The 24,335-nt window shown below is 37.3% G+C and overlaps 1 protein-coding gene across 3 annotated transcripts in view; it reads right to left on the bottom strand.

The window, feature by feature from the left end:
• The window catches only part of LOC145266616 (microsomal triglyceride transfer protein large subunit-like), a 60,015-nt gene extending 48,957 nt beyond the window's left edge, over positions 1–11,058 (bottom strand). The window contains exon 1 of one of the 3 annotated variants that reach the window (XM_080122522.1): positions 10,921–11,058. In XM_080122522.1, the coding sequence (XP_079978648.1) occupies positions 10,921–10,930 (10 nt within the window). In that variant the 5' untranslated portion in view covers positions 10,931–11,058. Of the gene's footprint in view, positions 1–5,180; positions 5,313–5,709; positions 6,103–10,920 lie in introns of those variants that run through there. The other 2 variants (XM_080122521.1, XM_080122523.1) reach the window with 2 other exon arrangements.
• Between the last annotated feature and the right edge of the window lie 13,277 nt (positions 11,059–24,335).

The raw sequence follows: 24,335 nt of genomic DNA, 5'->3' as shown, positions 1-24,335 counted from the left end.
GAAAAAAATAAAAATACAAATGGAAAAGGAATCTCTTGTTTAAACTGTACTGCACGTCACCCTTAACCTTTTAGAAAAAAAAAAAAAAAAAAAAAAAAAAAAAAAAAAAAATCAAAATTTATTTCAGTCACAACTTTTTAACATGCCATAAATCTCAGAAAGAATAGGAATGGAAACAAGCCACCATAAATTCTGTAACTATATGAGGATTGTGTTTAGATATATTTAATTTTTGTCGGATTAAAACATTGTAAAGGATTTACATTCATACATAAAGAGAATTTTTTTACTATTTTTAACGAGCAGGTCAGCGTCCCCCCCCCCCCGGTTATAAAATACACTTTAATATATTTTAATTCATGCAGACTTCATTTGTATTTGTATTATTAGAGCCAATTCTCTATCGATTATTATATTGTACCTAATGTGATTTCAAAAGTAAATGAAAAAAAACCATTGTGTACCATCAGATAGTCGAAACCAAAACCTACCTCTCCAGCTTTATCCATTAGCTTACGACCTAAATCGATGGATATACAAAAACTGCAAAAAACATCGTTTAACCAATAACTTAACGCATGCACAGAAAAAGAACGGCTATAGTCGACTAATGTTAGGCCAAGGTTATTTTTTCTCCAATTTTGACCTCTTTAGCAGTTATTTTACTGGCTAAAAACCAACTCCAATGTGTGCTACAAATCCAAATACCCTATATTTGGAAATTGCAGTTCTGCAGACGAGGAGTTTGGTAGAGACTTTTTACACACTAACAAGGTCATATACACATTTGTGTGATAGAACGTTTGCAATTGTATACACTTAATTTTAGGAATAGCCAATAGTCACTAAAATGAACATCTCAGCTTGCACCAACATGGCTGACTTTGCATACAAATAGCACGAAAAACTTTTCTATCAAATTGGTTTCCATTTTGATTCTATTTCTATGCTTTCATAAAAGCTTACAAAATAATCCTTGCACAGTACATATACGAGGATTCTATTCTTATGCTTCTAAATGCAAACACACCTACACGGTAACCAGAATAGTAACCTGGACAAATAAAAACACTATATACTGGATCTCTTCACTTCGATAAGACCGAGTTTAGGCGCCTACAGACAACCTTACAAATTCACTAATAACATGCACAACCGTTTTGGCATAGGATTTGCAAGTTACTTAGTATTTTTGTTTATTACGTGGTTAGTTTGCACATAACAGAACGGGTCGCTTTCTTTCCTTCATAACATTCAAGTTAAATTTTTAGCAATTTTTCAAAAAAGAAAAAAAGAAAAAAAAAAAACCATGCTAGGAATACCTTTTGTCTAAGCTGTACTGTATGTCACCCCCTAGCCTTTTATCAAGACATTAAAATTTATTCCAACAGTAACAATTTTTACTTAACACGCCATAAATCTCAGAATAGGAATGGAAAATGGAAACAGAACAGTAACTTGCCGTTGGTAAAATTTTGCCATTTGTTTTTTTTCACAGTTTGGTACATTGTTTTAATTGTTAGGTCAAAGTATGAATTGTTTGGATAATTTTCATAACAGCTTTCAAAATCATGTTAGTTTTTTTTTTAGTATGGTAATCAGAAAGGATTTTTTCTTTAAAAATACTTTTTTTCTTTAAAAATATATTTTTTTTTTTACTAGTCATGCTGTTCCTATTATGTCGATTTTATATACGAAAGTATATATTTATTAGTTTTTTATACTTCCTCCTTTGGACATCTTTGTAAACCTGTTGAAGTGTACCAGACATTAAACACTAAATTTGGACTTTTTGTGGAGAGGAGGGGGGGGGGTCATTAGGATTTTCAAGTTCAATTAACTTGAATTCAATACACTGTTATATGGATGTACATTTTTTTTTTTTTTTTTTTTTTTTTTTTTTTACTCACGTTCACCCCCTAACAAGGCATACCACCACTTGGACATAGGGGATTATTATTTGGGACTGTGCCTAGCAAAGATAAAGATGTTGGTTTATATTACATTTAAACTTCTGCATATCAATGCAGCCAGGGAAGCAGGTATGGAATTCCAAAGTCTAGCTGTTCGAGGAAAGAAATTATTAGAGTAGAAAGCTTTCTGGCATTTAAGGACCTCAGTGAAGGGGTTGGATTTTGTTGCTAATTTTGCCTTTAGTAACATTTTTTGAAGGGAGGGAGGAGTGGATAAGATACCCCCCCCCCCAAAAGGCAAAGTTTAAGTTATTATTTTCAAGGTAAATTAATTTTTATCAGTTGCATTCATTGTTAGATGAAAGTACAGAATAGCTAATTATGCCCCAACCCTCCCCATGTTAAAAATGGGGGTTTAAATAACGCTATTTTAGCTTGGTTACTTGCCTCCCCATAAGACCAAATTTTGACACAAGGTCAGTTCTTAATATTGTATCATTACGCCCGAACCGTGTTTATTACTAGGGTTATGACAATAGTATATTCTTATTGTTTTCACTCCAGTATATATCCGACAAAATATGACAGCTAATCAACTGAGAAGAACCACAAAAGCCTATAGGATATGAACGGATACACATTTTCCAATACTGTTACGCTTTAAAATAAGTTAAAACACTATCTTATCCAAGTAGGTAGAAGATTAAACGTATCTTGCCTTTAACATTTACGGCTTTGTTAAAGTTCTGTAAGTTTACTTTCGTTTTCTGCTGACTGTTCTGCCTCAATGAATGCCCTGGAAAAGGCCTTTGGGTACTGGTCGCGGTAAGAGTTCCCTGCCTAACACCCTCAAAAAACAATTTCTCCCCGCGCAGCCGCAAAGGACATGTTTTAGTTGCCATAGTAACAACACTTTTTATCGACATTGTTTTACTGTTTATGAATATTGAAGACATTACTACACATTATTATGGCAACTAAAACATGTCCTTTGCGGCTGCGCGGGGAGAAATTATTGTTTTTTGAGGGTGTTCGGCAGGGAACTCTTACCGCGACCAGTACCGGCCTTTGATTTACCAGTTTTCATATTTTTCTGTTACTCTGAAAAAGCTAAATACGTTTATTTTAAAAGTAAAACCATTAGTTAGAAGGGACTTCAAGGCATTCATCGTGAAGCGGAAGAACGGTCAGCAAAAACACAAGTAAACTTGCAGAGCTTGAACAACGTTCCGTATTCTGCATAAGTCCCAAATTTTATTTCGGGACAAAAAACATTTCAGACTTAGCACCGATTTTACAGTCCTTATAATACGATTGAACCAAGTCGAGTATTATGGTTCGGTTTTTTCACGAGATCCTGTCCTAATAGTTGCCCCCCCCCCCACTTTTTTTTTTTTTTTTTTTTTTTTTAATTAGAGTATTCGCGTGTAGCCGAGTTAATGACACGAGGATATACCACACGAGTGCTGTTTAAGGTGATTCAGTGCGACCGTGGCGTACCGGTGTCTGAAAACCTAGCCTCGATATGAAAATGTCCCGATTATCAAACCGGACTTTGTTTTAGTTTAAAATAAGCAAATTTATACGAAAGAATGTGAAACTGCTGAACAATTTTTTTTTTTTTTTTAAATATATTTAACAAAAAACAAGGTCCGGTTGTTTGGTAATCGGAATATTTCTACATCGAGGCTAAGTTTTCAACCCACACCGGCATGGTCGCAATTATGGTCGCCTATATTTCCGAATTACTTTTCGTCTTGCGTGCTTTTGCATTTATCGACCTGCAATTTCAACGAAGTTACTCGGGTGTGCCCGGCAGATGACGGGGAAAACCGGAAACGGCTGGGCGAGCCTTACAAAGTCTCAAATTCATTAATATTGAAAAAAAAAAAAAAAAAAAAAGTCTTGATATCTAGAAAATTGCTTGACAGTCTCCGGTTCTTCCCGTCATCTGTTGGGCACACCGAGTAACTTCGTGGAAATCGTGGGTTGATAAATGCAGAAGTACCTCGTTTTGTTTGCATGGTTTAAGCGATTATCGAGACTTTTCGGATGAACGGCTGACGTCGGCCATCTTGTTCAAACTCACGCACTACTTGTGTTTCGAATTAAATAGACGCTTTAAAATGTTAAACCGCACAAAACTTACCCAAAAAGGCAGAACAGAAACTTATCTTGCCTTTGGTAACATTATATATATATATATATATATATATATATATATATATATATATACACACACAAGTTTTAAGTTTTGTATACTGCAAAATCCCTATAAAAAAATGCTTTCGTCCTGTTATCTAGGACTTTAAATTTTAAATTCAACACTAAGGAGTGTCGATATGGATTCTCATGTGCCCTGGTCAGGTTTTATTTATTTTTTTTTTTTTTAGTAGTCAGTGCTATTGGGACCGATGTTTACATGTTGGGAGAGCATAGTTTATCCCTTTCTAATACTGGGCGTGACACGAGGTCATGTTAGGGAATGCAGTCCCTAACCCTCCAAGAAGGGGGGGGGGAGGGGCACGTGGTAAACAAAAAGAAAAACAATCCACCTCTGGATCTTTAGAGAGGAGATAATGCCTGTAAGAATGGCCTTTTGGAGTCAAACTCCACTTTGATATAAGTCATGGAGCACGAACCAAGCAAGTTTCTTATTACAAGGATAAAATAAACAATGTCGGGTTGGTTTTTGATCAATGTGGCCGCATTGTCCCACTGAAGACTTACCTGCAAAGGGTAAGTATTCCAAAAGCCGTTCTTAAGAACTTAAAAAAAAAAAAAAAAAAAAAAAAAAAAACCCAACCATTTGCAGGTAAGAGTTCAGGCCACAATTGACCGGGGGGGGGGGGGGTTAATGGGGAAAACCCAAGTTAAAAAAAATATCTAACACTTCGCTGAATAAAAACAGCTACTACACTTAGATCAGCAGCCTAAAGAAATTTACGGTCTAAAACTTGAACAGTTTAAAGTAGAGAACTTATGGAGAGTACGGACCGTGCTGAAACATTTAGAAACTTAACATAGCGAAGGGAGGGCGTTTTTTTGTACTTTCACCTAACAGTTTAATAAAGAAATTAAAAATGAAAATATCGAAAAGGTTTGTACGTATGTTTTGAACGGAAGATCTCAAAAAAAAAAAAAAAAAAAAAAAAAATATAGCGTAAAACTTAAATGCTATATAAAAACAAGGTGGGGGCGGGTACTTATTCAAATTGGCACCGATGGCATTTAAAATTAAAATATAGAAAAGTCTGATGTACGTACCAGTCACGGAACGAAGATGACATATTCCAAAAATAACGCAATTTGATCAAATTACGTTTATTCGAGAAAATAAGTGAGTACGGAGTCGACGTGTTTTCGTCCGCCATGATTAAATCCGATCAAATAAAAAGGGGAGACAACTTGAAGTTGAGGTGAAAACAACTTACATTAAATGCAGTTAAGTAATAAAATCGATAAAAGTCGAAAATTTTTAGTTTTAAATAAAATAGTTGATTCACGTGATTTTTGGAATATATCTTTCTGTAACGAGCACGTGATAACTTTATATTTTTATTTTATTTTGCTTAATTGCCGCCATAAGTACCAATTTAAATTTTAAAAAATTAAAAGAAAAAGGGGGGGATTAGTTCGACTTGAAAAGTTTGCCTCGGTTACGTCGGTATTCGCCAATGAGGGGGTCCCAGGCTATCGGCACCAAAATAATTAGTGCTAAAAAAAAAGTGCGCAGGATTTTTTTTTTTTTTTAAACATTAATATGAGGAAACGTTAAAAACAAACAAAAACTTACCATCTACCAAGAATACAAAAGACGTACAACTCAAAAGAAGCGACCAAAAAATAGAAATCTTCATGACTTAACAAAAAAATTATCAGCACTGAAAGAAGAATTCCCGGAAAAAAAAATATGAAAAACAGAAAATTGGTTTGGAACCAAACGTTTCTGTTTTTCGGTAAGAATTGTTTAGCTGAAAGTTGTGAACTTCTCGTAGACTTTTTTTTTCTCTCTCTCTCTTTCTTCTGAGCTGAGATGGGAAAAATGGTTCCTGCCTTTTTCCCCCTCCTTTTTTTTCGGCTTAAAGAGGACAAAATAAATGTTACGTCTGCAGCAAAAGCATTAAAACGATAAAAAGGCCTTCGACGAGCCAACAAGTGCTCGACGAGGCAAAGATGGGCGTGCAGGAAAGGGGGGGGGGTGGGATTGATAACGTGTTTATTTTAACATTGTCAAAGTCCAAGAAAGTTCAATTTTTTTTTTTTTTGACTTGCCTTTGTTTTGGCAGTTCAGGGGTGGGGGAAGACATCGATGGTGATGAGTTATTAGTTTTCTATCCCCACACCCCTACACAGTTTTATGAAATATACGTGTCATTTAAAACTACCGAAAACATTTTGGTGCAAAAGGGTAGTATAGTTAACGACCAAGAAATTGAAAAGAGGCAAATGTCACAACAAATAATTTTTGGATACAAATCCAGAATTCAAATTAATTTAAAAATAAATAAATACAAAAAAACAAAAACAAAAAACAAAAAAACAAAAAAAAACCCTCTATGTTCAACATATCCGCCACAACGAAAATATCATATTCAAAAAATCACGTAAATTGATCAATTACTTAGTATTATTTGGGTTCATCGGACTGCTGTTCTCATCTTGAGTGTGATTTTCACAACGTTGCGGTCGATGTAACCTCTGACCTTCTTCGGGTGTATTTTGTCGAACTAGTGTAGCCCGATGAATCCAAATAATATCCAATCCTCATCTCAAAAATTTAGAAACGTTTGATCATGTATTTTTTTTTTTTTTTGTAACTACGAAAATAAAATTTTATAATGAAGTAAGAACGGGGTGTCTTGATCCGCCATTTTAATAAATAAAAGGAGACACCTTAATTCCAACTTTTTTTCTAAGAGTTTAATTTAATTTAATTTTCTATCGATCAACATAGTTTAAAATCTCTGAAACTGTTTATATGTTTTGCTGTTCCTTTAACATGTCTGGTTATCTTCCACTCTGTCGTAAGGACTCAGACAGACACACGCACGGACTGGGAGTCTATATTCGTACACTGCACATAGAAGGTGGGCTCTCTCTACCGTGCTAGAAAGTTACTTACGCCTGAAAGTATCCTGCTACTTCTACAAAGCCACCATTCACTTGACTTGGGTATGGCATGAGGGTCTCCTCAGGAAGATTAGATCATACAGTATCACTGGTAGAATACTTAACATAATTAAATCCTTCTTAGATAAGAGAAAAATCCAGGTTGTCCTCGACGGTCGTACATCTAAACAATATGATATAAATGCGGGAGTGCCTCAGGGGTCTATCCTTGGACCTCTATTGTTCCTAATATTTATTAATGACCTCCCCGACAAAACTGCCTCTGAGATGGGTATATATGCTGATGACACCACGCTCTATAACAGTCATGACAGGAAAACAAATGAACACAACTAAAGAAATGGCAAAAACACTAGAGGATAACCTCGAATCTGTAGTGGAATGGGGACAAAAATGGATGGTCACATTCAATGCTGCCAAGACTAAGCTGGTTTCCTTCAATAACTACAAGAAACCTTCTCTGCCACCAATGCCAGTGACTCTCTATCTGAGAGTACATCTTTCAAACTGCTTGGCCTAACCTTTACAGAAAACATGAGTTGGAACAATTACATTGAAAACATTGCCAGGGCCACTGCGAAGAAGGTAGGCTCTCTTTACCGTGCTAGAAAACTACTGACACCTGAAAGTATCCTGTACCTCTATAAGGCAACCATTCGCCCATGTATGGAGTATTGCTGCCACATTTGGGCTGGTGCATCTACTGCTAGTCTCTCGCTCCTAGACAAGGTTCAAAAGAGAGTCGCCAACCTGATAGGCCCTGAACTGGCATCTAAGCTTCAGCCTCTGTCCCATCGACAAAACGTTGCATCCCTCTGCCTGTTCTACAAGTATTTTAATGGTGAATGCTCTGACGAACTGCAGACACTTGTGCCCTCACGATGTAGACATCCTCGACAAACCTGACAGGCTGCAAAATCCCACCCCCACACAGTAGAGATCCCTAGATGTAAAAGATCTTTCTACTCCAGTAGTTTCTTCCCCAGAACCGCTAGACTCTGGAATTCCATTCCAGGTCCCTGCGTCCCCAACTGTACTGACATGCAGAAGTTCAAGTGTAACGTGAACCGACATCTTGCTGCCCAAATCTCAACATAGTGCCCCAGTAGTTGCTGCCCCTGATAGTAGCCCTCTACACCAAAGTGGCAATGTGCCTTGTTTGGGGTGAAAATGTAATTAAAAAAATAAAAAAAAATAATGTATGGAGTATTGTTGTCACATTAAGGCTAGTGCATCTGCTACTAGTCTCTCACTCCTGGACAGGATTCAAAAGAGAGTCGCCAACCTGATAGTGGTGGGGGTTATCCTTGATGAATTTTCCTAATTTTTCGATTTACTATTTTCGACACGACAAGTACGTAAGTCAAGTAGAAAAACTGTTACTGTGTTTTTAGCAAAAAAAAAAAAAAAGAAAAAGTCTATCGCTATAGACAACAAATATTGCAGCCATGAACAAGTAATTTAAAATTCGTTTCAGAGTTATGTTCCCTGCGTGTAGACTCTTCACTATCTACTTTATAATGTCTAAGAAAAATGCAATTTTACCCAATTTTCTGTAAAAATTACTTTTTAAAATTTTTTTAAAAAATTCATTTTTCACCCCAAACAAGACACATTGCCACTTTGAAGTAGGAGGCTACTATAGAGCACGTAAGTTGCAGGGATATTATGAAGGGAGATGAGCAGCAAGATGTCTGTTCATTTTACACTTGAACTTCTGCATGTCAGTACAGTTAGGAAAGCAGGAACCTGGAAGGGGGTTCCAAGGTTTAGCAGTTCTAGGGAGGAAACTATTAGAGTAGAAGGCTTTCTTAGATCTAGGGATCCCTACTGTGAAAGGGTGGGATTTGGCTGCTTGTCGGATTTGTTGGGGGTATTTACGTCGAGTGGGTACAAGTGTTTGTAGTTCATCAGAGCATTCATTATTAAAATACTAGTAGAACAGGCAGAGGGATGCAACATTTCGTCGATGGGACAGAGGCTGAAGCTTAGATGACAGTTCAGAACCTACCAGGTTGGCAGCTTTCTTTTGAACCCTGTCCAGTAGTGAGAGACTAGTAGCAGAAGCACCAGCCCAAATGTGGCAACAGTACTTTTTTTTAACTAGAAATAAATTTCTACACGATGAATTTTCGTAATTTTTGGATAGATTACTATTTTCGGCATGACAATTAAGTACGTAATATTGTTTTTGCTTAAAACGGCAGTTTTTTTTTTAAATCGATCTGTCGACTCTCATCTTAACAAGCACCGAATTGTTTCTCCTACATTAACCAAGAACAAATTAATTTAAATGTAGCAAGCATTAACAACGAATTTACAATGAAACGACGGGAAATGTGAGTTATATGAGTTAACAAATCTGCCAGCGGGCAGCAATGCAGGTGAGGGAGTGTTAGTTGTAATTGGGTCGGTCCGGTTTGGGAAGGACGGCGGGTATGTGTGCGTGCTTAAATCAGAACATTAATATAACTCGTCACATGTCATTGCCTAACAATAATGGTGGTTGGGCTTTTCCTCACTAGACTTTTTTTTTTATTTCCCTGTTTCATATTGTGAATTTATTTCAAATTTTTTTTTTCTTTTAAACTTTTAAGACACAAGTCCACAATTCAACCTAATTAAAAAATTTTTTTTTTTTTTTTAACTTGGTTTCCAACTTAACGTTTCCGTTTAAAATGACTAAAATATGCGCGCGCTTGCGCGTACAACAATGGTCACCATTTATAACATAAGGAATTACATTGATTAATATCCGGAAAACTATTTCTTTGCAGAAAATTTAAATGCGATATTCGTTTTCACCATACCCGAAAACCAGTTAATAGTAGTCATTCGAAAAGGAAAATGTTATGGTGGAAACCAGGAAAAAATTTACCCCCCCCCCAAGTGCAGAAAAATCTTTATGATTGGTTAATTTTTATTTTTAAGTACAACTCAACACGCATCTTTCAAATGACGACTGCATATGTTTTCGGGTATGCTGAGAACGAATATCACATTCAAATTTGGGACAGACAAGTAGTTTTCTGGATATTAAGACATTTTTTCCAATGTATTACATAATAAATGTCAGTGGCGGTCGCCATTCTTAACATGAGGAGGAGGTTTTTTTTTGTAACACCTATGCACATTAGTACTTGTTCAGTTGGGGAAAAACATGGCTGCCAATGAAAGGGATTACATTGGATAATAAAGGTCTTAATATCCAGAAAACTACTTGTCTGCTCCAAATTTAAATGTGATATTCGTTTTCAGCATACCCGAAAACCAAAAGACTTGTTAATTTAACGGTGAATGTTGAGTAAAGTAAAAAAATACCGATGTATGTATCCAGCATAGAACGAAAATGCCATATTCCAAAATTCACGTACATTGATCGAGTACGTTTTTATTTTAATACTAAGAAAATCAAATTTCACGAGGAAGCGGGAATGTTGTGTCTGGATCCATCATGTTTCATAAATAAAGGGAGACAACTCAATTCGAACTACCGAGATCAAAATCAGCCTTGTAATGGCTAGGATTTACTATTAAAATTGTTAGAAATTGTAAAAAAATTATTTTCTATATAAAAAAAAACAACTACATAAAATAAAGTTTACATGTTTCGATGCACTTTTTTTCTTGCTTTTTATGTTAAGCTATCACTTACGGATAGGTGCGTAAACTGTTATACCAAGTGCTGGGCTCGATGGGCCGGACATATGGCAAAATGATGTGCACCAACCCTAAGTCCCAGTGGCTACACTTTTACCTCATCAAGTAATGGACCCTTTTAAAATGTAAACTGACACTCACTGGTCACTGGAAATTACACTCTGATGCTCTGAGTGCACAAAACGTGCACAACCCTAAGTTTGTGTTGCAATACCTTTTAACATGTTGGCTAGCCATCAGTTGTCTGACATCGTGGTTGAGTTCCTCCTTTGTAATGGGTTTGGTTTTTGGTTGATATGTTGCTTCTCTTGGCTGCCGCTGGGGCATCATACAATGAGGTCGAACAGCACCAACCACACCGGGTGTCTCTAACTTCGTCGGACTGCACCCGATATGACAGGTGCTCTTTCAATCGTACGTTGTCCCGTCACAAGTTGGCCTTGTTGATCATCTTCACCCATTGTGTTTCCATGGTGGGGCGCTTTGCCTCTCAACGGAATCGTCTCCCATTCTGTGTAGTCTCCGGGTTCATTAATCCCTCCGCTAGTCCAGTCAGCTTGCTGCAAAATGAAGAGTCATCACCACAAACAAAAAGAACTCTGGTTTATAGCAATAACAAACTATTTATTAATTTAATTACTTCATAACAGCTACTGTCTAAATTGAGATGACTGACTACAGCAGTGAACGATACATGTCCAGACAAGTAAAGTCACAGATTTCCCATTAACACAGGCTAGTTAACATAACATCAGTGTTACACAATAAGGGCTGTCCCCTTTTCATGTAAGTATAAAAATAGAGAGATTAGTTAAAATGAAAATAAAGTGAGAGAAAGCAGAAATCGAACCCTGGACATAAGTTTTAAAGAACAATAGGTTTAAATGGAATGTCCAGTAAATTGTTAATTCGGATGAAATAAATAATAAATAAACTATTCAATTCTTAGAAATAATCTGGATAAAAAAATATAGGTTGAATAAATTTTTTATTTTTTTTATTTTTTTTATTACATTTTCACCCCAAACAAGGCACATTGCCACTTTGGTGTAGGGGGCTACTATCAGGGCAAACATCTACTGAGGTACTATGTAGGGATTAGGGCAGCGAGATGTTGGTTCACGTTGCACTTGAACTTATGCATGTCAGTACAGTTGGGGAAGCAGTGACCTGGAATGGAATTCCAAAGTCTAGCAGTTCTGGAGAAGAAACTACTGGAGTAGAAAGATCTTTTACATCTAGGGATCTCTACAGTGTGGGGGTGGGATTTTGCAGCTTGTCGGGTCTGTCGAGGGTGTTCACGTCGTGGGGGCACAAGTGCTTGCAGTTCTTCAGAGCATTCACCATTATAATACTTGTAGAACAGGCAGAGGGATGCAACGTTTGGACGATGGGACAGAGGCTGAAGCTTAGATGCCAGTTCAGGGCCTATCAGATTTGCGACTCTCTTTTGAACCCTGTCAAGGAGCGAGAGACTAGTAGCCGATGCACCAGCCCAAATATGACAGCAATACTCCATACATGGGCGAATAGTGGCCTTATAGAGGTACAGGATACTTTTGGGTGTTAGAAGTTTTCTAGCACGGTAGAGAGAGCCCACCTTCCTCGCAGCGGCCCTGGCAATGCCCTCGATGTAATTGTTCCAACTCATGTTTCTTGTGAACGTTAGGCCAAGGAGCTTGAGAGACGTACTCTCAGATAAAGAGTCGTTGGCCATTGCTATAGGTGGTAGAGAAGGTTTCTTGTAATTATTGAATGAAACCAGTTTTGTCTTGGCGGCATTGAACGTGACCATCCATTTTTGTCCCCATTCCACTACTGATTGGAGGTCATCCTCTAGTGTTTCTGATCATCTTCACCCATTGTGTTTCCATGGTGGGGCGCTTTGCCTCTCAACGGAATCGTCTTCCATTCTGTGTAGTCTCCGGGTTCATTAATTCCTCCGCTAGTCCAGTCAGCTTGCTGCAAAATGAAGAGTCATCACCACAAACAAAAAGAACTCCGGTTTATAGCAATAACAAACTATTTATTAATTTAATTAGTTCATAACAGCTACTATTAGATATGTAGGTTGAATTCCTTTGTGAAAATAAAGAAAAAATAGGTTCTTGAAAAATCAGAATGTTCAGGAAACGTGCAAGTCCACGCATGTTGATGGCATGTGAATTTTAGTCACGTTGGCCGGACATGCATGGATTTCTCAATATAGGAAGTGAGAGTTAGTTAGTTAGAGACAGTCAGTGAGAAACTCAGAGAGGGTCTGGGAATTCGAACGTCTAGGAAGCGAGACGATCACTTTGAAACTAAAATGTGAAGCTTTGAATTCTTGATGAGAAAACCACGACCGGTCGTGAAGAAATAAACCCATCAGGTGTTTTGTAAAGCTTGTCTTGTGTTTGTGATTCTTACAAAAAGGTAAAGTGAAAATTGTATTATATATCTGTGTTATAAAATGTCATTACATACACGTCTCGACATCTCATATCTACACTAAGACTGTCTGAACACTATCTCCTCCCTCCAAAGAGCTTTCTTCTTCTACACGTCAAAGGAATGAACATTTAATATATAAGAATCGTAATAACATGAACAATCTCTCATAACATGAACAATCTCTCTAAGTCTCTCACTAAGATACAACATCACTTATAATAAGACTCTTTTAATGAAACTCTAAAGGTACTTCCTCAAACAACTTCCCAGCACACTTCACCACAAACTACCTACAAACCTTTCAGTAAATCCTAATCCCCATGCGGTAGTGCCTTCTGATGATAACATGAACAATCTCTCTAAGTCTCTTACAACAACATCTCTTTATCTCTAAGATTCTCTTTTAATGAAACCCCTATATGTAACAATCAGGCCCTTAGGGCCCCCAGATTGAGGAGCATCTGACCAGCCCAGCCATTGCTGGCTATCACTCGAATCCTTTTAGAATTCTTTTTTCTAAATCCAACCCTTTTTCCCCCACCTCTCCCTCGTTTGTTATTGTTATAAACCGGAGTTCTGTTTCTTTGTGGTGAGGACTCTTCATTTTGCAGCAAGCTGATCGGACTAGCGGAGGGATTAATGGATTCGGAGACAACACAGAATGGTAGACGGAATATAACAAAACAAAGCAGGCAGTAGATGACTCTCTGATATTGATCGAAAGTGCCAATCAAATTTAAGATTTCATCAATTTGAAGTCGGCGAATCTCTTGGGTAAAAGAAAAAGAAAAACATCATCATCATAATTTTAAGGTCCATTTTACATGCTGGCATATATTGGACAGCTTTAAGAAATTGATTTCTAAACTAACCTATCTCTGGCCAGGTCTTTATTTATTCCTCTTTCTCTAAATTACATTTTTAGTATCTCTTTCCATGTTTTCCTTGCTTTCTCTGAACTAACCCTGCTACCTTAACTGTTCTACAATAGTTAAAAACATCCTTTTTCTTTTACTCTCAGGACCTCTCTTTGTTTCAACCACTCAACACCTCTCCCTCTCTCCCTTTCCTGGGAGGGGGTGGTTGCTCAGACTGATATCTACTGGAAGTCCTCTGGGTTTCTTTCGCCCAGCACTGAGTCCGGCCCTTATCAGCAATGTCCCTTCTAATACAAACATCTCCTCTGGCGTCTCGGAGATAATTCCACTTCTGTCCCCATTTTTGAGACAGTATACCATCTGGCTTGCATGTAACAAACCCATAATGACAGCTCGGCAGTTTGTCCTATTTTGCTAGCTAAGTCTTTGCATTTCTCTGCACCCCTCCACTCCATCCTTGCTGGTCAAACACCCTCCTCATTGCAATATGCACCTTGTTGCAAGCATTCATGACACCATAGTGTCACAATCAAGCTTAATTGTAAATCTGAAATAGACTGGGTTGCTCTCAAATCAAAACAATCAATAATTAAAAAAAAACATTGGTCATCATCTATAATATAAATCTCACCTGTCTGTTTAAATGCATGTATGTTTGTATGTATGTATGTTTGTATGTTTCGCAAAAACTTTTGACAAAGGCGACAGATTTTCACAAGATTTTTTTTTTTTTACATAGGCATCACCACTTATCAACGCCAAGAGGCTACTCGAGGATAAGGGTTAAAGAGTGTACAATAGAAATTGGACAATATAGTAATCGTTAGTAATGGAGGTTCAGTAAATTTGTTAACTTATATGGAACGGCTCATCAAAAACTTGTTTACGTTAGACTTGAAAACAACCATATTGTAAGTCAGCTGGAAAGCAGAAAATCGGAAGACAATTCCACAGGTGTGCAGTTCTAAGAAAGAAGCTTTGCTCATGGAATCTACGTTTAGGTTTAGGCACAGATAAAGAGTGGGAGAAATTAGTGATAGTGATTTCTGCTAGACGGATGTTTCTTGTGAAAGTTTGGCGAGGGGGGACCATAGAATGGAGCTCAGCTGAGAAATAACGATAAAGCAGAGACAAACTCGCAACATCTCTTCTGTGAGATAGAGGTTGCAGGGAAGAGAAAAGGACATCCTCTACGAGGCTACGAAGTCTATTTTGAACTCTATCAAGGCAGGATAAGTCCGTTCTAGCAGCTCCTGCCCAGATGTGACAACAGTACTCCATCCTTGGACGTACCTGGCTCTTATATAGATAGAGAATTGCATCAGCAGTGAGATATCTACTTGATCGATAGAAGGATCCCACCATTTTTCCAGCGGCCTTGACAACGGATTGAATGTATGTGTTCCATTTAAGATCAGGAGTAAAGGTCAAGCCCAGAAGCTTGTCAAAATATGAGGCCCCCCCCCAAGGCGAGAGCCATTCATTTCAATTGATGCCAGATGGGGATCAGAGCGTTGATGATGTAAAGATAAAAGGTTGGTTTTAGGTGCATTAAAAGTAACAAGCCACCTCTTTCCCCATTGTACCACTTGGTCAAGATCAGAGGAGAGAGAATCAGAGAGAACTTGGTCGTTTACAGTCTTAGATGTGCTACCATAGATAGTAGTGTTATCAGCATAGATGTCTACGAATGATGTATGGATGTGATTTGGAAGATCATTAATATAGATCAGGAAGAGAGTTGGGCCCAGGATGGACCCCTGAGGGACTCCAGCATTAATACTAAGAGCTTCTGATTTCTGCCCATCAACCACTACTCTTATGAACCTATCAGAGAGAAATGATTTAATAATTGAGAAGACATTTCCAGCTATACCATAGCTGGAGATCTTGTAAAATAAACCTTTATGCTATACTCTATCAAAGGCCTTTGATATGTCGAGCAATTGCCCTAGAAAGGTAGCCTCCATCGAAAGATTTGCTAATCCTATGAGATATAACTGTAAGCACATATGCTGTAGATCTAGCAGAACGGAAACCATATTGCGTGTCACTGAGAAGGTTATTTTTGCTGAGATGGTTGATTACTTCTCTATTTAACACAGATTCCAGCAACTTACTCATGACACACAGGAGATTTATTGGCCTGTACTGTGAGGGAGATGAGCGACCACATGAATTCTTAAATACAGGTAGAGCACTAGTTCCCATTAAGGACAGAAACCCAGACACATGTTTCTTCATCGAAATCTCGTCAGCTAAGAGGCAGTAAAAGCACCAGACAAAAAGCATGTGGTTTCATCAACTTTCAATGAGTCCCATAACAATTATTCAACTTCTACTCTTTCTTTTATATTTTTATAGTTTAAAATAAATGTTTACATTTGTATCGTGAATATTAGCAAATCTGTAGAGGAATGGAGACAAAAATGGTCACATTCGATGCTGCTAAGACTAAGCTTGTTTCCTTCAATAATTACAAGAAACCTTCTCTACCACCAATAGCAATGGCCAAGAACACATTACCTGAAAGTACTTCCTAACGTTTACAGGGAACATGAACTGGAATAGATACATTGAGAGCATTGCCGAGGCTGCTGCAAGGAAGGTGGGCTCTCACTACCGTGCTAGAAAACTACTTACGCCTGAAAGTATCCTGTACCTCTATAAGGCCAGCATTCACCCATGTATGGAATATTGTTGTCGAATTTGGGCTGGTGCATTTGCTGTTTGTTTCTCACTCCTGGTTCAAAAGAGAGTCGCCAACCTAATACGTCCTGAACTGTCATCTAGGCTTCAGCCTCTGTCCCACCGACGAAATGTTGCATCCATCTGCCTATTCAGACATAGGACAAGCTTTTTAATTGGTTTTTGGTCGAAAGTTTAGCTGCCAAGGGGTCAAAGTTCCAAAGATTTTACCTTTGTGGTCTTTAGCAAATTATTCAGCCAATTTTGGGTCTAAATATTTGAAATTTTATATAAAGGGTATTCAGACATGCAGCAAGCTTTTTAATCAGTTTTTGGGCAAGAATTTGGCTACTAAGAGGTCAAAGTTAAAAGAGTTGACATTTGCAGATTCTATCAAACTCCTCTGCCAATTTTGGGTCTAAACACTTGAAATTTTAAATGTAGGTTACCTGGATATGAGTCCAACTTTTTAATATATATATATATGCATATGCACATAAAGTTATGAACAGTACATAGGGTCCAAGCAAAGCCGGGCTGAACTGCTAATGATAATTAAATTTGGTATGATTTATATTCCCCCGGGAGTTAGGAAGAGTAGTCTTCCTTAGAGCTGAAAAGTCATCTCATATTTTTCAACATGTACATATATATATATATATATATATATATATATATATATATATATATATATATGTATATATATATGTATGCACATATATTTGTTGTTTAGTTTTTACTTGACTTATATATAAAATAGTTATCCACAGACAAGTGTTTCACCAACTATAAAAAGCTCGAACCCAGAACCATAAAATCTATTTTTGTTGCTTTATTTATGCGTCCAAAAGTATGGGGTGACTTTTCAGTTCTAAAATTTCAATCTATGGTTCTCCCCTCCCAAACATTCACGAGAAACACTCGTCTAGCTGAAAACACAATCAATATTTTCGCCCCACTCTTTATCTCTGCCTAGACCTAAACGTGGATTCCATGAACAAAGATTATTTCTTAGAACTGCACACCTTCGGAACTCTCTTCCATTTGTCTGCTTTCCAGCTGACTACAACATGGTCGTCTTCAAGTCCAATGTAAACAAGTGCTTGATGAGCCGTTCGCCTTAAGTAATCCAATTTACCAAATTTACGCTTCGAACGATTACTATGATATTGTCTCTTTGATTACTGTACACGCTTTAACCTTTATCCTCGAGTGGCCTCTGTGCCTTGATAAGTGGCGATTTCTTTGTAAAAAAAAAAAAAAAAGTATTGATTACAGAAACACGTCTACCTTATATACACTAGACATACATAGTCACAGTTATATAAACCCGACATAACAACATCAGTGATTGTATTGGAATCAGAAATCTATGACGGAATCCATAATTGTACTATCATACCATATATGGAGTTGTGTTATCATGTTTTGGGTTGGTGAGTGTCGTTCTCACTTGAGGGTCCTTGATAAATTGCAGAAACATATCTGTAATTTGATTGGCCACTTTCCCACTCTTTCTTCTTCTCTACAATTTCCCTCTCGCATGACAAGTGCTCGTCTGAGCTCCAATATATATATTCCCCCCTTTGATCGTTGTTAGTCTCAGTCTGTTTTATAAAAACTATTATGGCACATGCTTCCTTTGTTCCAGCTCGTTTGACTCGTTGGTCTTTCTTTTCTTTCTTTTTTTTTTTATAGAAATCACTTGAGACAAGGCATGAAGCCACTTCACATAAAGAGCTAACAAAAACGAAAGATGGTTATTACAAGGATGGGAGATGCCTATTGTCCTTAATCTTGAAAAGACCAAGGCTTTAGTAGGTAGAAGGAAAACAGGGAGCAGGAAGAGAGTTCTACAACCTTGCACTTCTGGGAAAGAAGCTACATTACAATAAGGTATGTAAACAGCGAAAAAAGAAGCTTCATTACAATAAGGTATGTAAACAGCGAATTGATGGAGGCCGATAATGATCTCAAAAACTCTAGTAATCTCCATCAATTCGTTGTTTTAATACCTCATCATTGTACAGCTTCCTATTCCAGTAGCTTCTTTCTAAGAACTGCAAAATTCTGGAACTCTCTTCATTCCTACCGTTTTTTCTTCCTACAAATAGCATTGGTCTTTTCAAGGCTAAGGTCAATAGTCATCTCCTGTTTTTTGCAATAATAACCTTTCGTTTTTGTTATCTCTTTATGTGAAGTAGCTTCATGTCTTGTCTCAAGCGATTTCCATTAAAAAATTGGAAAAGTTTTGAAATCCTCCAATCACGAGAGGATATACTCCATCAATTTGCTGTTTTAATTGTAATGCAGCTTCCTATTCCAGTTGCTTCTTTGCAAGAACTGTAATGTTCTGGAACTCCCTCCTTGCTTACTGTTTTCCTCCTACCTATAGCCTTAGTCTTTTAAAAACTAAGGCGAAAAGGCATCTCCTGTCTATGTGGTAGTAAGCTTTCGTTCTTGTTAGATTTTTACACCAAATGGCTTCATGCCGTGTCTCAAGCGATTTCCATAAAAATAATGTTTCGTTTTTATTACTCCAAATAATACTGATCAAAATGTGTGCATGGACATATCATATGAAAACGTATCACGCATATGAAAAAGTATCACGTATATGAAAACGTATCACGTATATGAAAACGTATCACACATATGAAAATGTATCACGTATATGAAAACGTATCACACATATGAAAATGTATCACGTATATGAAAATGTATCACGTATATGAAAACGTATCACGTATATGAAAACGTATCACGTATATGAAAACGTATCACACATATGAAAATGTATCACGTATATGAAAACGTATCACACATATGAAAATGTATCACGTATATGAAAACGTATCACACATATGAAAATGTATCACGCATATGAAAACGTATCACATATATGAAAACGTATCACATATATGAAAACGTATCACATATATGAAAACGTATCACGTATATGAAAACGTATCACGTATATGAAAACGTATCACGTATATGAAAACGTATCACGTATATGAAAACGTATCACGTATATGAAAACGTATCACATATATGAAAACGTATCACGTATATGAAAACGTATCACGTATATGAAAACGTATCACGTATATGAAAACGTATCACGTATATGAAAACGTATCACATATATGAAAACGTATCACATATATGAAAACGTATCACGTAAACATCTAAGAAAAACAAAAACGTGTTTTAAACTCATGTTTTAAACGAATGCAAGACTGAACTTGTTTACATATCTAAAAATAAAACAAAACAATAAAATGAATTCAAGTCTCACTTTTTTTTTTTACACAGGTATCACCACATTATCAAGGCCAAGAGGCCACTCAAGGATAAGGGTTAAAGAGTGTACAGTAGAAATTGGACAATATAGTAATCATTAGTAATGAAAATTTGGTAAATTTGATAACTTATATGGAACGGCTCATCAAGAACTTTATTTACGTTAGACTTGAAGACAACCATATTGTAGTCAGCCGGAAAGCAGGAAAACGGAAGACAATTCCACAGGCGTGCAGTTCTAAGAAAGAAGCTTTGTTCATGGAATCTACGTTTAGGTTTAGGCACAGATAAAGAGTGGGGGGAATTATTGATAGTGTTTACAGCTAGACGAGTGTTTCTTGTAAAAGTTTGGCGAGGGGGGACCATAGATTGAAGCTCAGTCGAACACTTTCCATGAAAATAACGATACATCAGAGACAAACTCGCAACATCTCTTCTGTGAGATAGAGGTTGCAAGGAGGAGAAAAGGACATCTCCTACGAGGCTACGAAGTCTATTTTGAACTCTATCAAGGCAGGACAAGTCCTTTCTAGCAGCTCCTGCCCAGATGTGGCAACAGTACTCCATCCTTGGACGTACCTGGCTCTTATATAGATAGAGAATAGCATCAGCAGTGAGATATCTACCGGATCGATAGAAAGATCCCACCATCCTTCCAGCGGCCTTGGCAACAGATTTGATGTACGTGTTCCATTTAAGATCACGAGTAACAGTCAAGTTCAGAAGCTTGTCAAAACCTGAGGCCTCCTGAAGATGAGAGCCATTCATTTTAATTAATGCCAGATGTGGATCAGAATGTTGATGATGTAAAGAGAGAAGCTTGGTTTTAGATGCATTAAAAGTAACCAGCCACTCCTTTCCCCATTGTACCACGTGCTCAAGATCAGAGGAGAGAGAATTGGAGAGAACTTGGTTGTTTACTGTCTTAGATATGCTACCATAAATGATAGTGTCGTCAGCATAAATGTCTACAAATGATGTAAGGATGTGATTTGGAAGATCATTAATGTAGATCAGGAAAAGAGTTGGCCCAGGATGGACCCCTGAGGGACACCAGCATTAATACTGTGAGCTTCTGATTTTTGCCCCTCAACTACTACTCTTATGAACCTATCAGAGAGAAATGATTTAATAATTGAGAAGACATTTCCAGCTATACCATAGCTAGAGATCTTATGAAGTAAACCTTTATGTCATACCCTATCAAAGGCCTTAGATATGTCAAGAGCAATTGCCCTAGAAAGGTTGCCTCCATCGAGAGATTTGCTAATTCTATGAGATATAACTTGCCGAAGTTTGAAAATCTTGAAAGAAAGAAGTACGGAAGACACACAAGATGGGGATAAGGATAATATGTGTAATGACTGGGGCTATGACAACAGCATATTCTTATCATTGTTTTGACCCTTGAGTATATATCCGACACAGACACAATCAACCAAGAACCACATCACTCTATATAAAAGCATATAAGATATCAACGGATACACACTCGAGAGTCAAAACAATGAAAAGAATATGCTGTTGTCATAGCCCTAGTTATAACTTATCAAAACTGGGGTCAAGTTCTTTTTTTTTCTTCTTTTCTTTTTTTTTTGCACTAAATGTATTTCTATAATAACACCCGAGATGCGAGTAATAGTCCGATTCGTCAACATAACAAAAGCATACTTTTATAAGTTTTTAGTTAAAATAATAATATAGACACATCTCTAATGCCAACCGATATTTTGGTCGTGAATCCGACCTTAGTTTATGATTGAAAGGTTTTTATTTAATAAGAACACCTTTTTTCAGACAGAAGATCCGAGGAGGATGGAAGGAGCTAGAAAAGGGGTAGAGTAGGTATGAAATAAAAGATGAAGGGATGGGAGAAGGATATTTGATTTGGTACGTACTAGTGATGGGCCGATTCCAACATTTTTCCCCAATTCAGATACAATTACCAATTCTGATTCTTAAAAACCCTCTAAATTTTATTAGACATAAAAGAACGTGATTATAGTCGGACTTCTAAAGCCGCAAACACGATTAGTTTTGCAAGGGCGCGATTAGTTTTGCTAAGGGAAAAAATTTCAAAGCCTAATATTTGTTAGAAATAACAACTGTGAAAAGCTGAAATTTTGACAACTGGTAGTCGTTATCATCCATAATAAGATACTAAAATTTTAATTATTTGCAAAGGATAGAAAAAAAAAATTATAACAATTATTTATTTGTTTTCAAAATAGGAACGTCCAAAAGTAAGGGACAAATATTAGGGTAAAAAATTTTGTCCCTTAGTTTTGGACGCTACTGCATATTACCCTTTATCTCAATCTTATGTGTCTCCTGTAGTTTTTTCTTTTGGAATTTTCCAGCTTCGGCAAGTGACACACACCATACCATATCAGACGGGTTTCAGTGCTAGTGCTTCTCTACGAAGGACACATACCAACCGTAGGCGCTTATTGCTGTGGTTTTCCACACCGTAATCACTTGCGTTAGGACAACAGCATATTCTTTTCATTGTTTTGACTCTCGAGTGTGTATCCGTTGATATCTTATATGCTTTTATATAGAGTGATGTGGTTCTCGGTTGATTAACTGTGTCTGTGCAACCTGCAACCTTCTTCGGGTGTTGAGAACATGCTTCTTTTTCTACGAAGGAAAGAAGAAACATTTTGCTAATAACACCCAAGTAGCGAATAATAGTCTGATTAATCAACACAACACAAGCATTCAAAATGACCATCTAAATATAATTAAAGTCTTAGAGGTCCATAAATAGCATAATAATTAGGGCTATGACAACCTCGCTTTGTCCGCAGTGACTTCCATAAAAAAGAAGTTACGTAACATACTAATGAATAGGGCTATGACAACAGCATATTCTTTTCATTGTTTTGACTCTCGAGTATATATCCGACACAGACACAGTTAATCAACCGAGAACCACATTTTACATGGTAGTCACCACTTATCAAGGACCGGAAGCCACTCGGGGATAAGAGTTATTGCGTGTATAGTAATCAATGGGATAGTATCGTAGTAATCATTAGTATTGGAGATTTGATAAAGTGTCTTTCTTAAGGGGGCGGTTCATCAGGAATTTGTTTATGTTGGACTTGAAGACATCCAAGTTGTAGTCAGGTGGGAAACAGGCGTGCACTTCTAAGAAAAAAGCTTTGTTCATGGAATCTACGTTTTGATTTAGGCACAGATAAAGAGTGGGGAAAATTACTGACAGTGGTTTCAGCTAGACGAGTGTTTTTCGTGAAAGATTGGCGAGGGGGGACCAGAAATTGGAGCTCAGACGAGCACTTGCCACAGAAATAACGATAAAACAAAGACAGGCTCGCAATGTCTCTTCTGTGGGAAAGAGGTTACAGGGAAGAGAAAAGGGCATCCCCCACTAGGTCACGAAGTCTATTTTGTACTCTGTCAAGGCAGGATTGGCAGAAGTACTCCATCCTGTCTCTGCTCTATCATCATTTTCATGACAAGTGCTCGTCTGAGCTCCAATCTATGATCCCCCCTTGCCAAAATTTCACAAAAAAAACGCTTGACTAGCTATAACCACTATCAACAATTTCCCCTACTCTAAATCTAAACACAAATTCCATGAACAACGCTTCTTTCCTAGAATTGTCCGGCCGTGGAACTCTGTTCTGCTGGTTTGCTTTCCAGCTGACTAAAATATAATCATCTTCAAGTCCAATGTAAACAAGTTCTTATTGAGCCCCACCTAAATAATCAATTTCTATCCCTAACCCACCACTAACTATTACTACACTGTTGTCTCAGTGGCTACCATACACTCATTATCCCTTATACTCGGGTGGCTTTTGGGCCTTGATAAGTGGAGTCCGCATTGTCTGTAAAATAAAATAAAAAATGAAAAATTTATGCAGAGAAGTTACTGGGAAAAAGGTTTCACGGGCGTTTTCCGGCAGATAACAGAAACCACTTAGATATGCTCAATCAATATAATTCTAGTAAGCAGACAGAAAAAAAAAGTCAATTCGTTAATAATTTTCTGAAACAATAAGTAAAAAAATAAACTCCTCAGCCTAACGTTTACAGGAAACATGAGTTGGAACAATTACATTGAGAGCATTGCCAGGACCACTGCGAAGAAGGTAGGCTCTCTCTACCGTGCTAGAAAGCTATTAACACCCAAAAGTATCCTGTACCTCTATAAGGCCACCATTCGCCTATGTATGGAGTATTGTTGTCACATTTGGGCCGGTGCATCTGCTACTAGTCTCTCGCTCCTAGACAAGGTCCAAAAGAGCGTCTCCAACCTGATAGGTCCTGAACTGGCATCTAAGCTTCAGCTTCT

Source organism: Euprymna scolopes, chromosome 41 (genome assembly GCF_053919585.1).
Source record: "Euprymna scolopes isolate OS-2025 chromosome 41, ASM5391958v1, whole genome shotgun sequence".
NCBI classification, from domain to species: domain Eukaryota; kingdom Metazoa; phylum Mollusca; class Cephalopoda; order Sepiida; family Sepiolidae; genus Euprymna; species Euprymna scolopes.
The sequence above is the reverse complement of the archived record's forward strand: the minus strand, read 5'-3'. Positions and strand labels throughout refer to the sequence as shown.